At 35.7% G+C, this 17,871-nt stretch overlaps 2 protein-coding genes and 3 non-coding genes across 6 annotated transcripts; 4 read left to right on the plus strand and 1 right to left on the minus strand.

Annotated features, from left to right (window-relative positions):
• The first annotated feature begins 74 nt into the window (after positions 1–74).
• On the plus strand, positions 75–145 carry TRNAG-GCC (transfer RNA glycine (anticodon GCC)). The gene has a single exon. It is a non-coding gene; the product is annotated as a tRNA-Gly (tRNA).
• A 2,578-nt stretch (positions 146–2,723) lies between these two features.
• Positions 2,724–11,220, plus strand: LOC149424902 (UDP-glucosyltransferase 2-like). Of its 2 annotated transcripts, none has more exons than XM_089650850.1 (4): positions 2,724–2,922; positions 6,321–6,549; positions 10,116–10,335; positions 10,932–11,220. In XM_089650850.1, exons 2-4 carry the CDS (start codon positions 6,486–6,488, stop codon positions 11,206–11,208), a joined length of 561 nt encoding a protein of 186 aa, XP_089506976.1. In that variant the 5' UTR covers positions 2,724–2,922; positions 6,321–6,485; the 3' UTR covers positions 11,209–11,220. The 2 variants fall into 2 exon arrangements, with proteins under 2 accessions (XP_089506976.1, XP_089506975.1); XM_089650849.1 differs by lacking the exon at positions 2,724–2,922 and adding an exon at positions 4,729–5,606.
• Positions 11,221–11,900: 680 nt separating this feature from the next.
• Positions 11,901–11,972, plus strand: TRNAD-GUC (transfer RNA aspartic acid (anticodon GUC)). Its single transcript has one exon. It is a non-coding gene; the product is annotated as a tRNA-Asp (tRNA).
• A 71-nt stretch (positions 11,973–12,043) lies between these two features.
• TRNAQ-UUG (transfer RNA glutamine (anticodon UUG)) lies at positions 12,044–12,115 on the minus strand. The gene has a single exon. It is a non-coding gene; the product is annotated as a tRNA-Gln (tRNA).
• Positions 12,116–14,123: 2,008 nt separating this feature from the next.
• On the plus strand, positions 14,124–16,548 carry PIG-T (phosphatidylinositol glycan anchor biosynthesis class T). Its single transcript, XM_089650851.1, has 3 exons — positions 14,124–14,374; positions 14,458–15,747; positions 16,040–16,548. The coding sequence occupies exons 1-3, from the start codon at positions 14,203–14,205 to the stop codon at positions 16,324–16,326; spliced, it is 1,749 nt and encodes a 582-aa protein (XP_089506977.1). The 5' UTR covers positions 14,124–14,202; the 3' UTR covers positions 16,327–16,548.
• The last annotated feature ends 1,323 nt before the right edge of the window (positions 16,549–17,871 follow it).

Here is a 17,871-nt window from a genome sequence, read left to right on the forward strand (position 1 = left end):
AATGAATCCGAATAAAACATTTTTAATGTTGTTACTTTAATTTATATTAAACTTTTTAGCCTATTCACGTATAAGCATCGGTGGTTCAGTGGTAGAATGCTCGCCTGCCACGCGGGCGGCCCGGGTTCGATTCCCGGCCGATGCAAGTCTTTTTGCAATTTCTGAAATCTGTTTGAAATTATTTTATTATAATAAAAATACAAATTTCAGTTGCCACTCTGTCTGTAACACCGATTCAATGAATTAAAGTGTCATCATTTTAAAAATTGGAAGTACCTGCCTAAAATATTTTTTTGTGGTAGCTGCGTTGTATTTTTCGCCACTCACAATAAAATATTATTTTATAGGTAAGTAATGAAAAAAACGTAAAAAAACAAGTATTTTTTGTTATATTTTTGAACTGAATGTATACAGGGTAGCGTGAAATAAATCGAAGGAATTGAAGATGAACTTGGGAAATAATTTAAACCAGTATTTCTCAAAGTGGGCGATGATGCCTTCTTATGGGCGATGGAGGCTCAGGGGGGCAGTAAAAGACTCAAAGAAAATTAGGGGTCGTTAAGGAAATCTAGAGAGGCGACGGCAGATAAATTATGAATTAAATAATAATAGTTTGTTTTACACAACCAATCTTTGAATCTTCCAATTCCAACTAAAAAGACAAATCGACTGCAAGTTACTGAACGCGGCTGTTTTTAAGTGAATTCGAGCCAGATATTAATAATCTCGTTGAAATGCATCTTTTGCATCAGATAAGTCATAAGTTCAAAGTTTTCTTTTATTGTTAATAAAAATACTTCTTAATATGATTAAGTATGAGTTTTATTTCCTCTTATTGAAACCTTCTTTAATCTCAGAAATAGGATATGGGTCACACCCTGTCTTTATTATAATAATGCATGTTTAAAATTATATTTGCAATAATTGTTTTTAAGATACGCAACAGATGGTAATGTAAAGAGGTACGTTAAAAAATATGGGGGGCACTAGATTTTTCAGTGGGTGGTTGTCGAAATACGTTTGAGAACCTGTAATTAAAACGAACACATCGATGTATCAATTACAACGAACAGGATCTTATTGTGCACTGCATGAGACGTGTGTGCTACCACGTAGCACGCCAGAGGAAAAGGAGAATAATTTAATTATAATATACTATAGGTAGGTACTGAAACGAGACGAATTATTATAAATCCATTCACGTCCGTTCGTTTGGCGGCAGGCAGACTGTCCCGAAGACATCAATGCACAAATTACAAAATAACTCATCAAATTTATTTTCCTGATCATACAAGTTTTAAATCTTTCTATTCTGACGGGTAATGAATGCACAGATGGTAGATGTCCGAACTTTTAAATCTAGAGAAAAAACAAAGTAAGTACCTAGGCACCTTACCAATTCTCTCGATGCTAGTAGTATGATAACGCAAAATGAGGGCATATTTTTCTTATGCCAATCACAACCATAAAATACGCTTTGCCAAAACTCTCCTCTCTTTTACTCCCGTATTTTAGATTGGACGTAAAAATCTACCGGCAACTATTTTAATCTAATGAACTGACGATCACCAAAAACGTGACCGTTGTTGCCACTGCTGACTTCACAGTGCAATCTCCAATGACTACATATATGGCACCAATGCCATCAATGATGACCTCATATCACAGAAACAAGAATCCCGGATGCTTTTTTCAATCCTGAATCCTGAGTGAATTCTGCGGCCCACGAATTATTTACAGTTTCAATGTTCTTCGCCAAAAATACCTAGGAATTTTATAAATTTGTACCAAAATATTAAGTAATATAGAAGTTCATAAAATCAAAATAATAATTCGTAGGTACCTACCTAGTTTTATCACTTATATTTTGATTTTTTACAAGACACCGCGCAAGAACGTCCCTCTCTAATCTAATTAATAAACAAAAACAGAAATTAATTTACTAATCGTAATAAAGAAATTGTTTTAATACAAGTCTGTCTATAAACACCATGTTGGGGCAAAGCAAGATCACGACCAGTGGCGTGTATTGCCCTATGACAAAAAGTAGACTGTTTCAAGTTCGGGTAAGACTTTATTGTATATTGAATATTTGAAACTGACCATTGTGACCGGGGGTGAAGTGCTCAAAAGAAAAAGAAGTATAAAAGATAAATAACTTTTTTAGAATTTCCCTGGTTTTTTTTCCCCAAAAATATATATTTCCAATATTAATATATTTTCTCCATACAAACAGCTTTGGTACATGAAAACTTCCTTAAAATGTTGAAATTTCGAAAAAAGTTAAATTTCTTTTGTATTTGTACTATCATTTAGAATCACCTACCGAAGTTTGTGCACTTCACCCCCGTACACCCTGTTCATGATTGTTGACAATGACAAAGAATACGTTTTTTGATATAATAATTCATATTCAATTCGGGATAACTCATAACTTCCTCTCTTTCCTTTCCTTAAAAAGACCCTCCTCACAGCATTCCAAAAGATGACATAGTGTGAGGAATAAGAAAAAAGACAATGCAATACTGTTTTGTTACAGCTCCGGACCCTTGTCCTAGTGTGAACAATATTTTGGAAGAGAGGTCAATCAACAAAGCACAGGATAGTGCCTTACCCTCGCCACCACGCCCGGCCACGTAGTCTGCTTGTAAACGCGTTTTAATAAGACAGTAGGACAGTCAGTCGCTCTGCGCGTACGTATCTCGGCGCTCGGATATCGTATTTCGGCTAAAAAAAGGCACGCAAATGTAACACTACAATACGTCTTGGAATAAAAGACCGATAGAAACATAATACGCTCGTAACGCGCGTCGTCATGAACCCATTTTAACAGCCAGCGTTCCGCTTTTGAACTGTTGTATTGTCCCATAGTTCTGCCCTGCGAGGTCGAGTCTGTTCACGGAGCAGGGATAGGACACTAAGGTATTGTCTTCTGTATTGTCCTCGTGTGATCCCGGCATTACTCCAGTTGATGTTGTCATAGTTCCACAGGGCTAATGTGCGGTATTCGCTATTATTTTCGAAGTATTTTTATTATATCTATGTACTTACATTTAAAAAATTGCTTTCAATTTTATTTGACTTTGAATAATATTTTCGGCTCCTTCACTTAAAACGGCCCCGTTCATAACCCTGAGCAACGCCTGGTACACGTCATCTTGTATGTAAATATTTCTAGTTTATTCTGACTACTTCTTTATTCCTTCCCTGTAAGCTCTATACAAATTAGCTTGGAAGATGGCGACGCCTCTGCAGTGAACTTTTTTTTTGTATTACATTATTTTAAGGGTTTGGTTTTCTTAGGGTGGGACAGCTTTTCAGCTTTTATAAACTGCACGCCACTGGTCGTGATAGATCTATAGTGTGCTATTGCCTTGGGTTCGATTGATCGACGTTTTGACTATTGTTTATTTACATTGTAACCTTTTTTAAGTTAGAATTTTTAAACTCACTAGGACACATAGGAAGTATTGAACACCTGTATCTAATTACATCATTTCCGGAATGCTAACAAAAATGTTGGGTTGCTTATGAAGTCATAATTATGACCATTTAAAAAGATATCTCAATTGAGTTGGGCAGTTTCGTTAAAAAATATCCTTTTTCGTAATTAGCCTTTATATATCTATATTTGTAAATTTTTGTAATATTTTTAATGTTTAAGCAGGTAATTAAACATAAAGAAGAGGTATAAAACAAACATACTGTTTTGCAGCGACCGCGGAAGTGGGGGGCAGAGGGGGCCAAATGCCCCCCTAAAATCAAATGAGGGGGGGCCGCGCCCCCTCCAATTTTACTACCTGGGTAAAGAAGAATTATCTGTGCTGGTAAAGATTATCTGTATCCTTCACAGTGCTTTTTTTCATAAATGAAAAGGTGTTTGTTGTATACAAGAATAATTGTCAAGAGATAGCATTATTTAAATAATCAAAGCATTCGAGGACTTTTTTAACATTTAGTTTAGATTTAAATGAAATTCTTAGGGAATTTACTTCAAAGACGGCTGAGAGACGCAACGTTTTTGGTATCGTCCAATGAATGCAATAAAGCAATATTTAAAAAAAAGTTTTTTATTCACTGAACCTGTTATTTGTTTGACCTAGTCATCTCCGTTATGTCTTATTTATAACTAGTTGAGTGACTGGAGAGGAGACTGAAGGAAGAGGGTGACTAAACAAGTTTGCCCCCCCCGTCATAGAGTACTTCCGCGGTCCCTGCTGTTTTGTAAAACAAAAATTCTGTTTAGCAAAGAAAAATAATGTTTTGAGATATTATTTATGATAGACGTCAGAGATATAAAAAAACAATACATAAATTATATTAGTATTCAAATTGACCTTCTGGTACATCTAAGCAATAAAGACTGTTGACAATTCGATAACACCGGTGAAAGGCGGGTAAACAAACGATATGTAACAATTTCGTTGAGATAAAGGGCCATTTTAAATTTGCTATCACTCAAACCAAACGTCGCTCTGCCTACATTATTTTTCATCCGTTTTATTTTAAATTTAATTTTGTATTCAAAGTGTCACCTTTAGCAACTTCAGTTTTACGTTGCACCTATTTAAAAAAAAATATTTTTTTATCAGTGTATTTTAATCTATCTGAGTAAATAATAACCGTGTACCCATAGACTAAAGTATTATACATCAATGCGTGTACCATTATAAAGTTACAAATTAATAATGAACAAACTTTTCTCTTTACTTCTTATAGAAGTTAGGAAGTTATAATATTATTAATTTTTAAAAAAGTTTTGTAAATTGAAAATGGCAAAATATGAGACTTTCCCGTGTGTTTTAGTTATATTTTTGTGTTTCTGCTCGGTGAACTGTTCTAATATCCTGTGGATTTCTGGTTTGGCCTCCCCTAGCCACCAGCTGTGGAGTGGAGTCCTGCTGAGAGCCCTGGCAGCGAGGGAACACAACATAACCGCGCTTAGCGTTGATATTGAAGGCAGAAAAACGCCCAATGTTACACACATTCACATGGAAAACATCTACGAGTTCTACTACAATAAAAATAAAAACTTAACAAAAATGCAGGAAAATAGTGCTGTAAACGACATTATTGATTTGGCCAATTTTCGGTCTGATTCTTGCATTCCTGCTTTTAGCAGTAGAGGAGCGCAAATACTCATGGATTATCCAAAGACTTTCAAATTTGATCTGGTGGTTCATGATTTTGGAGCATCCCAGTGTTTGTTGGGGTTCGTTCCCAGATTTGGGAGTCCCCCTTTGGTAGGGCTGTCAGCCAGTACCTGCCCTGTGGGAATTGCAGACATTTCTGGCAATCCCTTGTATCCAGCAATGATTCCGGCAAATCACCTGCGAGTTGGATACTCGATGAGTTTCTTCGTTCGAGTGTATAACGTGTTTATTTACGTTTATGACAATCTGGTGCGACAGTATTATATGATACCCAGACAAAATGAAATGGCCAGAAAGTATTTCGGGGACAATAATTTGGACGTTGGAGCAATCAGTAGATCATCCGCGTTGACTCTGGTTAACCTTTCTCCAGCTGATGTGATGCTTCCGCTGTTCCAGACTGTGATACCTGTCGGCGGGATGCAAATACAAGACCCTGCACCTCTTGATGATGTAAGGCTTTCTAGTAAATCTCCTATGGTTCCACGATAACTCAACAAAATGACAATTCAACGCATCTATAAAAAGTGATATGAGGAAAAAAAAAAACTAACATATAAACCTTACCCACGTAACCTATTTGACGTAGTTTTTGTTTCATCACTTTTCATGACTTTATTTCACTTTTTAGAGGTAGGTTGAATTGTCACTTTTTGATAAGTCACCGTACGCCAGGGCCGGCCCTAAGCCAAACGGAGCCTGGCGTGAGTAAAATTTTGGCGCGCTTTGTTAAAACCAGTAGACTCCTAAGTAGGTGATCACTGTAATCAATAATATTCGGATGATTTGTATTTTTGTGTAGCGCCGTTTTTTATGAAAAATAATCTCAAGGGCGATGTGTTAGACAAGGGGTGGGGAACCTTTCGCCGTCGGAGGCCATTTGGATTTTTTATGTCACACCTGTTAAGAAATGCGTGATTAAAAAAGTTTTTTATCTCTTTTACTTCCATCATCATGTAGAATCACCTACCCAAGTTAGTGCACTTTTCCCCCGGACACCCTGTATTACTTACAAGAATTACTTCTCATTTTCGTCTCACAGGTCGCATTTTTACTTCATTAAAAGTAGTGATTTCTCAAATAAAAATTATTCCTTAAAAATTTAGGCCACTGTGCCTTTTTCTTATGCCATTAAATAGGTAAATTTAATGTGTTTATTAATTCCAGGAACTGAACAGTTTCATTTCGAAATCAGAGAAAGGCGTAGTTTACTTTGCCTTGGGGACTAATATAAAATCGGAACAGTTTTCTACAGTACAAGTTAAATACTTTCTGGATGCTTTCGCTCGCTTCCCGTCATACAGATTTGTATGGAAATATGACCCTGTGCTGATGACACAAGCACTACCAGAGAACGTAATGATAAGGAAATGGATGCCGCAAAACGATATATTAGGTAAGAAAAATGATTTCATTGCCATATTCGGGTTGTCCATTAATAATTATTCTCAAGGCCGGACAAACAAAACCAATTTACCGGTTGGGACGGAGGACTTTTTTGTGCATTTGTTTAATCGATCTTGACTCTTTTTAAAAAATATTTTAATATTATTGATATTTCCCAGTGATTTATTTTTGGGGTATTATGCCTTGTTGCTCTACCTCCAACTTTCGCCAATGTTTTGGACAGAATTACAGCGTCCATCATGAGGGCAGATGTGTAAAGATTATTTTTTTTCATTTTCTAGATTCTTATTTGCCATGAAGTGGAGAATCATTTACATTTAAAGTTACTGTTCTTTATACAAATAGAAATGCGTCATTGCGCCTGAAATTTTTTTACCTCGTATGGGTGTTTAAAATTTTACCTTGCTTATTGTAGACTTAGAGGCCTTGTATTTTTTCGGTAGGGAAAAAAATGTTTGAAAAAAAAAAAAAATGTTACCTAACCAGCAGCCAATCGCGGTCATATGCTACATGCGACATGCGTGTTTGTTTGTGTTATGATGGGATTGGGAGATAAATTCAGCGGCGCCTTATTTTTGGTAATTCCTCCGCGTTTGCCTGTGGAATAAGGAAAATCGCAGTAAACCTTATTCAGGAGAAAACGGCCATCAGTATATGATGTCCTGCATTATGAGGTGTGTCTCTTTTTATGTGAATATGCATATTCTTAAGGGAAGATAAAGAATAAACATACATACATAGATATGGTCATGGTCCAGCAGTAGGTATATGTTTGAGTGTATACTGATGTATCTTGTATACTGGTGTATTTTGATGTGTAGGTATACCTAAAGGTAAAGTCGCTCGGAGAATTGTACTGTACAATTTCTAGCATAAGTTTATTTTTACTAAGTCTGAGAGTTTACTAAAAACGTTCGGTCAGTATGTGTGTAAATTCGTATTAATATTAGTTATATAGTGTGTAATGTGTGCAATGAATGACAAGTTTTCATCGAATATTACACCCAAGTCACGAATTTGTGACACTGGTATTAATTTAATATTATTTAATGTACCTATATTCATGTAAGATATTATAACGAGTTTTGTAAAATTGTATTACTTGACATTTCTGAATGTTCAAAAATAAAGCATTTTGTTCACCCCATTGATGAAGCTGTTCTAAGTTAGTCTGTAAAATAAAGCATTTTGTTCACCCCATTGATGAAGCTGTTCTAAGTTAGTCTGTAAAATTTGACAATCTGTCCACTTGTTGTTTGAGACCCAGAGATTCAGATATGTAATTTTCTTAGATCATTAAATTACTTAAGGCGATGCACTACATCGTGTAATATTTTAAATTGAGCCGCTATCAATAACAACCCTTGCGTAGATGGCGATAAGGTTTAAATTCCCGCTTAACACTATCCGCCTGTTTTGATTTATGCAAGAAAAAAACATGGCCAAAAAGTGCCTTTTATTGAATTTTGGGGATGTTCAGGCATAAATATTTAATTTTTTTTCGATCATTTTATAAATAACTTAATTTTCCACATTATACAATAAAGTTATAACTGAAAATGGGTTCGTAAGTAGAAGATTCTGAACTTTAAAGCAGTTTTCATATGCCTTTAAACTATTTTTTTCTTTTTATAAAAAGACTTACTTATCTAAAAAATACTCGATTATTTCAAAGGTCAAGATGTATTCTACTCGCAGTATTTAATTAAAGCATCTGAAACATTTCTAGGCGACCAAATTTTCAAACCAAAAACAGATGATTTTGCATTACTACGTATGGCATCGCCTTAAGGTAGAGCGACCTTTAATGAAGCCATGTTGGTTAGGAACAATAATGTTGTTGATAGGTTTTATAATGATATCTAGGACTAATTTCTCAAAAACTTTTGTTATCGTGGTGTGGGACAAGCCTGTTGAGTACATTTTGTTCAAATAATTTGCTCAACGTAGAGAGTAGACTGATGGGTCGGTAGTTCGTCGGCTGCGTTCTATCTTTGTTCGCCTTTTCGAAGGACAGCACGGTCGCCGATTTCCACATCTGGGGAAAGTGCCCGGTTATGAGACATTTTTATAATGTATATGATGACTTTTCCCGTGAGATGTTTGGGTAAAGTGTTGTGTATTTGGTCGCTTCCCGGCGCTTTATTCATTTTTAATCGCTTGCTTGTGACAGCAATCTCGCTCGACGTAGTAAAGATAGCGACAAATATCGACACCGTTCATCTGCTCTGATTGGCTCAATTCTCGTAGAGATTTAGCTACGATTTGGTCCGTTTCCGATCACATAGGATGTCCATAGCTGCGTAGGCTCTCTCGAATCCGTCGGTAAGCGCTTCAGATTTTTCTTGTAGCGACAGCCGCCGTCTAACTTCGCAAGAGGGTGGAATCGTGTAATCTTTGTGTCTCAGCGCGCTTGCCATTTTCCACAGGGAATTGTCCTTTGGCGTGAGATCGCCTTGATGAGCGATAAAACGTACTCGGGAAGCTTGATCGTGTATGAGTGAATGTACTTCTTAGGAGGTATGAATGTGTCTTAAGCTTTTTGAAGTATTTTCGTGAGAGTGCTTGTGGCTTTGTCGATTTCTTGTTGTGAGCGCAGAGTTCCCGATGTGAGATGTATTTTCGTTCATTGATTTACTTTTTGAATCCTTCTCAGTGGGCATTCTTATAATTGCGGACTTCTAGAAGTCGAGCCTGCTACAGTGAAGCTCACGGGCAGGTGGTCCGATGACAGCTCGTCTAGCGTGCAAAGAGGCGAGATTGACTTTACATTTTTTTCGAGTACGGTATTCATTGTATTTGGGGTATTTTGCGTGCTGCGAGTAGAACGTCGGTTTGTCGGGCGCCATTATCGAGTAGGTATTTGTCTGCATGTGTGTAAAGAGCGTATTCCCATTCGTGTTGCCTCTGTAATTGTTCCAGTAGTTGTGCTTGGCGTTCTGATCGCTTCCAATCACAACAATGGGTCCCAGATTGAACAATTTATTTAAATCTTCTCTCACTAGATTTCTGAATTATTACAGTTGGCTGCGATAATGGTATGCGTTCTACCCTCTATGAGGACTTCGTTTTCCAGCTCGATTATGAAATTAATTTTGCTGTGAAGTGGATTAAGATGGTCCAGGAATTCTTCAGAAAAAAATCTTTACACATCTGCCCTGATGATGGACACTGCTGTCCGCAATAATATAATGCTGTCCGCAACGTTAGCTAAAGAAGGAGGTAGCGCAACACGGCATAGTACCCCAAATATAAATCACTATAATGCTTTTGGCCGTGAAAATCTCAAATCATATCTTATTGATACATTTTCTTATAGTTTGCGAAATGCATTGTTTTTATGTGAGCTGTCACACATTTTTCGACGGTCGAAGCCTTTACCAAAGTGTGGTCAGGCCACTTGGTTTCAGTCAACTAGTTACAAGCCAACATCAATTCATGGAAATTATTAACCTATTTATAAGGTTGCGTTATTGTACCTAAAACCTTAACGTTATTATGTTTTTTCGTCTTCATTTTTATTAACAGCGTATTTTACTCTTCTTCTTTTTCTAGCTAATCCTTCGGTGAAGGTTTTCATTGGACACGGCGGGGCTTTGAGCTGCCATGAAGCTGCCTGGTACGGGGTTCCACAACTCCTCCTTCCCTTCATCATCGACCAGAAACACAACAGTGCCAGGGCTGAAGAAAGAGGAGTAGCACTGCAGCTAAACAAAGACAACCTATCGGAAGATATGATCTATGATAAACTGGATCGGCTATTACACAATTCCAGGTATTTGGGGATCTCAAATAGTCATTTAAATAAATGTATTGTTCAGACATGCGTCAACCTTACTTTTCATAATTATGTAAATAATTACAAAAAAATTGAGAATTTCGTAACGTTGTTTTTTAAACGTATTATTTTACTATTTTTACAAATCGTTTCGAAAATTCTTTGTAAATATTGACATGGTTGGCGAAATATTGTGCCGCGTATATACGTAAGAAATAAAGAGCGAGCCGAGCCACGAATTACGGGAAAGGTACGAAGCAATCGCAAACAGCGCGAGATGCCGCTTGCGGTAGCTTCGTTCCTTTGCCATCGTGGCTCGTTCGCGCTTTGTTTCGTACGTGAATGCGCAGCATTAATAACTGAACACTATTTGCGATATGTATATCTGAAGAATAGTGGGTAAACATTATTATCAAAGAACGTTGTAAAAAAAACGACCTTCATGATGTTTTTACTGCTTGCTTGGTTCCTTATTATCTATGAACTTGTTTTCTTTCAATGTTTGTTTTCTTTCTTTCAAAACCAAAATGAGTTGTTAAAAATCACATCCAATGAACATACTTGAAATAAAATAAATAATGATTTAATTTCAGCTTCCGCGAAAACAGTAATGCATTTTCCCGCACTTTCCGAGACCAGCCGCAATCACCTCTGCAGCGCGCGGTGTTCTGGATAGAGTACGCAATCCGCCATGGCTCGGGTTTGAAACTTCGCTCACCGGGCCAGGATCTTGCCTTCGTACGGCAGATGGCACTAGATGTCGTACTATTTTATTTGGCAACCATTATATTATTATGTATGTTGGTAAAGTTAGGCGCTAATCGCGTCTTAGCGAGTAATGTCGTTATTAAGAAAGTAAAAACAACTTAATTACTACCTCAATGCACTTACGAATCTACTAATAATAAGATATTTGTAAGATATCAGATGACGTGTTATAAAATAATGTAGGTGTTGAATATTGTATGTAGTTACATAATCTAATTTAATTAAAAAAAATAGTTCACAAAAACTGGCTGTATATTATTATTTAATTAGATTTGTTATTTACAAAAAAAACCCTATTTAAATTAGGAAGATTATTATTATAAAGAGCTATTTCGTAAGTTTGTTTTCGCCACTGACAGAAATTACACGCGGCGAAATCAGAAACTAAAGATTACAACGGTGAATAGTTTTTCTAGGAAGTTCGAGTAATAATAAAATACAAAATACAGATGATATTATATTTACGTAATTTGCACGGAGAGGCATAAAATATCATCTCCTCGATGCATTCCTTCAAGAGCGAGATTTTTTTATAAATTAGGATAGTTTTTCATGAACGAACGATTCGTATGGTATTCGGTATTTCATGGCCGAGAAGTCATTGTTCAGGGTTCAAGGCTCAATCAATGTGATCATTTATTTTGTGAAGGTTTCGATGATATAAAGCACACTTTATTCTGGTTTCGCGTATTTCGTAAAGAGTAGGTAGATAACAAGTTAAAAAAGAATAAGTTAGTAACAAATCAGTTCTCTGATTTATATAAAAAGATGTTATTTTAACATAGTTGTCGTATTCCTCGGTAGTATAGTGGTAAGTATCCCCGCCTGTCACGCGGGAGACCGGGGTTCGATTCCCCGCCGGGGAGACTTTTTTTAAAATTAGTATTTTTTTCTAAAACAAAACATTTTCAATAAAAAAGAGATCACTCTGACCAATAGGTCCCACCGAGATTTGAACTCGGATCGCTGGATTCAAAGTCCAAAGTGCTAACCATTACACCATGGGACCGTGTATGAATTACGCCAACTATTCAAAGAACATACATAGATGATGTCGTATCACTGTCGAGAAATAATAAAATATCTACCGTGTTATTTTTTATAGGTATGACAAAAAGTAGGATAGCTCCTGTGAAAAAATATGTCACCATAAGAAATAAAAAAAGAAAGTTGTAATTTTCAATTAAATACTGGCGTAGCAAATAAATTATTTTTTTTAAATTTAGTAATAAAGATAGTGTTATTTAGTAATAGTACTGATTTCGGTTGTAATCTGATTTAATGTACTCTAGAACTCGGATTTGCCATCTTACTGTTTTCAGGCAAACGTTTTTAAAATAAATTCTAGTTAGACAAAATATTGTTTTGGAAATGAACAACAGAGTTCGTGTGTGTCGAAAATAGTTGATTTTGTCATGTCTACAATCGGTCTTAAGAGTAATTAAAAAAAATTGGACCTGTTTGCTTGAAGAATTCTGATAAGCGATACCACCACGATTTCTTACAATCAAACTGATTGATCAATCAACAAGATTTGTGTAAAATTCAATATTGTACAACAACTGGATAAACATATTACAAAAAACCCTATAATATAATATTTAACAGAAAATTATTTTATTTACCATTTACAAAATTGGAACCGATTTGCCGAAAATTCAGACTATCCTTAATTTTTCACGGGTCTGCGTTAATAACACGTGTAAGGAGAACTTTTATGGGGCTGACAAATTACGTTATATGTATCATGGCTTGGCCTATTAGGCCAAGTCACGAGAATATAGCGTGGTCTGTCCAGACTTTAAGGCGAAGCTTAATGCTAAATCGCTGTTTTGATTAATCTTTATAACGAATTAGTGTACATTATGAATACCAAAATTATGCTTTATATTTATGCTTTAGATAAATTGAAGGTTTTCCTATCGTTTCGCTTGAGTAGAATACAAATAAAAAATAAATTAAGTACTCAATAAAAAATATAAATGTAAAACAACTAATTTTTTTTTTCAATAGAAATGTATGAACGCGTAAAGGACACAACTTAAAAAACATACAGTATTATAGCTTAAATTATCTGTGACAGTTTCATTTGATTCACTTTTTTGCTTTCTTATAAAATTATTTATAAAATAAATAAAAACCAGTTTTGTAAGTTTTTAGATTCTCACGGCCAAAAGCATTTTTGTTGTTTGTTTTTGGGGTGTTATGCCGTGTTGCGCTAACTCCTTCTTTAGCCGACGTTTCAACACATCTTCGGATCTACCGGATCTGCCCTGATGATGGACACTGCAACGCTGTCCGAAACGTCGGCTAAAGAAGGAGTTAGCGCAACACGGCATAACACCCCAAAAACAAACAACAAAAAAACCAGTTTTGTTCTTGAAATCGAAGGTTTCTAGACTCCTTTTGTCAATCGATTTTAATGCCTATTACCTACAATATAAGGTGTACTAAGAATATACACATTTTTGATTTGTAGCTTCCTCTTAAGGAATTTTTCAAAACTCAAATCACAAAAAATACACCCAAATTTACAAACTTAACGTAAAATAAAACATTGATTTATAGTTTAAATTATACAATAACTAACTAACCATCACGCCGTTTCCCCGCAGGGTAGGCAGAGAGGACGGACCGCCAAACAACTCGGTCTTGGCACACACTTCTTGTCTCATTCACATTCATACATCGTCTCATACATACTCTTCTATTATTCTGACTCTTGACAGGGCCCGACTCGAGTATCTGATTTACTTGATCGTGGCATGTCCTCCTCGGGCGTCCCCGACTTCTGCTAGTTTTGCATACTATGTTCTATATTATTATGTTTTTTATAAACAGTGAATAAATTTGTGTACTCTTCGAAATATTTTTATTTAATTCGTACTAACGTATGAACACAAAACAAACGTAAAAGTAAATATTTAGGTACTCTCTAAAAACTGACAAATTTGATACACATGTTTTATAAAATGGCAACATTATCACATGTCAAAACTGATGTGTTTTCTGTGGTTACCAAGTTGTCAAACATTATTTACCTGTAATCTGTAATCTTAATTTAAATACTTCGCTTTTATCAAAAAGGCCGGCATCATGCCTCGCCCAAAATATATATTAGCATTTGTATTTTGTTTAATCTCTGTTAATCGCGTAAAAGCTAGTTTCAAAGATAGTTTTTCGGAGGAATTACTTATTAAACCACTACCGAATAACCATGTTTATACATTTTTCCAATTTATGACAACATGGTCGTCGGATGCTATGTGTAAGTAAAAATAATTTTATTTATATAATAATACGATGTTTCCGTATGTAAAAATATTCTTAATCAGTTGATATTTATTTTAGTTCAACACTGCCACCTTTTTCCGAGATCTCTGGGAGAAATAATAGCCAGATACCAGATAGAAGAATTGCATTTAAGCCTTACTGAAGGATTGTGGCGTCACATAAACTGGGGATATCCTGTAGTAGATGCCCCCCCTGGAGCTGAAATGTATGCTTGGTTTTCAAAAGACTCCAAAGATGTGGATTTGCAGTGGAAAGAACTCTCTCAAACATTATCTGGACTGTTCTGTTCCTCTCTCAACTTTATAGATTCTTCAAACTCTCTTAAACCAGAGTTATCATTTCGACCTTCAGGGGTATCTCACAATGGACACACAAACAGTTCCTTTGTAAGATATGCAACTCTACCAAGAGAGATTGTTTGCACAGAAAATTTAACCCCATGGAAAAAATTGTTGCCCTGTGATTCCAAGAAAGGCCTTTCCACACTTCTAAACTCTGGAAGACTACACAATACCAACTATCACTCACTTGGAATTCATTTCCGATCAGTTTGTGGAGATGAAAAGTGTAATTCCAAAGTGTTTGAATTAAAACAAACAATGTCTCTAGTATACGATCCTGAAATAGTTGGTTCCAGAGATTGGTCTGTGCAGAAACTCTTTGGACAAGGATTATCTAGTCCATGTCCATTGGCAACATCCAGTCGTGTGTATGTGGATATTTCATCCAATGTTTCTAATCCATTTATTCTTACACCAGCATATGATAGCCTTGAAACATCCCTGAGAGGAGGATCACATATCAGTTTAGCTGTATACAATCTGAGTAAAGTGAAGACAATGTTCAACATAGCAGCTCTCCACACAACCCCCAATAAAGTAATGGCCCACATTCCTCCACCACTACATATAAGTAGATATATCGCTGGCTATGGACAAGAAAGAGGAGCTTTAATATCATACGTGACCAACAATCATTGGCAACCAATTGATATCGTATTTATGGAAAACATTCCTTGGTTCCTCCCCGTTTACTTAAAGACTCTGAAGATCATGAACAAAGGGGAGCAAATATTCCCAAAGTCTAAACATTACATTCCGGGAAAGGGAAAGAGCCGGCCTTACTATCTGGAGTTCACAATTCGCTTGCCACCCAAGAGCATCACAACTGTGTCCATTGATTTTGATTATGTGTTTTTAAAATGGCAAGAATACCCCCCTGATGCTAATCACGGCTTTTACGTGGGGTCCGCAGTTGTGTCGGCAATGTTGCCAGTTGCTAAAAATTATACCAGCTCTATTTACTATCGAGGTTCTATTTTGACTTCGCTCAATGAATCCAGAACAGGTGAAATAAATTATTTATTACAGAATATTAACCCATCGGCATGTAATTTAAAAAAAAATCATATCTTAGAAAATACTAATTAAATTTGTACACCAATACAATGAACTAACATTAAACAAAAGCTAAGCTTAACCTTGCACTATCTTCTACCCAAGCAGAGGGGACAAACCTGAAAGCAACCTGCACTCATTATTAAAAAATACAAATGCACAATAATAACAGCTATGGTGATTCTTTTTTTAGGATGTGCAATGTTTGAGTTAGTTACTAATAGTAATTTTGTGATTTACAGGTTACTTCGTTCAGCTGCACTCCGAGAGTATGATTATCACCCTCCCGACTCCGGATTTCAGCATGCCCTACAATGTAATCTGTTTGGCTTGTACCGTTGTGGCTTTGGCCTTCGGGCCATTGCACAATATAACCACCAAGTCATTGAGGCTTAAATTGAATGAACCCGGAAGTAATAAAAATATGTTTCAAAAGTTAAAAGACAAAATTTTTAAAAGAAAAGATAAAGGCACAGCTGGTGAACCAGCAACATCTGAGAATGCCAGTGATGATACAACCAAAAAATAGTTTTAATATCTTTAGCTACCAAATTTAATAAAAGCTTTCAATAATAATTTTAACTTGTTTTTATTTATTAAACTAAAAATAGATTCACTTCACGCGGTCTGATATAAACATAGTTACATCTTAATTTACACTGCTTATTTCTAATACTTATTACTTATATAATAATAATATTTTCCTAATTTAGGTGCATTTTTAATTTCACTATGAACTACGATATACATTTGGATGCCTTTATAAGGTAAACAATTGTATTTTTGATTTGTAATCTTTCAAAAAAAAAATATCCTATCTGTTTTTGTACCCTTCAGGTGCATTAATTGTTTTTTCATAGTTTCATAAATGTTAATAAACCTTAGAAAAATAAAATAGGTAAAAATAATATTTATTATTTTTATGAAATTTGATTATTTATCACCAGCTGAAGTCCCCAGCATTGCCCAGGCTTTACACAGAGTTTTTCGAAACCAGACTTAGACAGTGACCTTCCTATTTTTTGAAGGTCAAGTGTGCAAAATTTCATCCATCTCGAAATAAAACGCCTACCGCCACAGACAATCTTCTTTATATAAATAGATAATAATAATTTTTTTTATTTGTTAACTAAAAGAAGTAATTTCCAATGTCTAATGAGCAGGTAACAGGGACAGGTGTTCCCCAAGCCTGTGATCAAGTGTGCGAGTCCTATTCTATGGCTCAGCCTGTATTGATATTGGCGCACCGCACTTCATGCCAATATGTCGGCATACCGCACCAAAAGGGTTAATATATGGTTTATTTTGCAAGAATATGTGTTGTCCTCGTATTATGTATGCCAGGATCCAGTGTAACAGTTATTGCATTGATTTTATGCCTAGGAGCCATCAGTGGCCTTTTATTTAGATACTGAATTTCTTTTAGTTAACAAAATATAGGTAACATAAACTATAAGTAACTTAAAACATATATAAGGAACATAAAAATAGATAATCTGCCAATTTTCTTCAAATCAACGATAATATTAATAAAATTGTTGTTAACAATAATTCATAAACCAGGTAGAAATATTTGGCACATACGGCGTTTGAAGTTTGCCGAGTTCAACTTATTGTCAAACAAGCTGACATGTACCCGGTGTTGCTCAACTTTTCTATAAATATAATATGCATGTATTATATATACAAACCTTCCAGAAGAAATTCTCTAAACGATAGTTCCAATCAAAATCCATTACGTAGATTAGAAGAATAACGCGCACAGACAGATGCGGATAGCAACTTTGTTTTACATTAGTAGAGATACATCCATATTGTTTAAATATTTGTTACAAAGATTGTGTGAACGTTGTATTGGGGTATTCAAACTGAAGTCTGTATGAGATATACATAAGGAAAATTGCCCAGAAACAGTCACACGGAGATAGGAATAAGACTGAGGGCAATTAGTCCGACGGCTGGGATGAAGCAGGACGGCAAGCAAGCCGAATACTTCTTCGGACAGCTGTTTAAAGTGACGTACCCCACAAGGGAGGAATGGGACTCGGTCCCAGGTCCAAACTCCAAACAGGAA

The sequence above is a fragment of the Hesperophylax consimilis genome, chromosome 3 (assembly GCF_061612785.1).
Source record: "Hesperophylax consimilis isolate HC1 chromosome 3, BYU_Hcon_1.0, whole genome shotgun sequence".
Taxonomy (NCBI): Eukaryota; Metazoa; Arthropoda; class Insecta; order Trichoptera; family Limnephilidae; genus Hesperophylax; species Hesperophylax consimilis.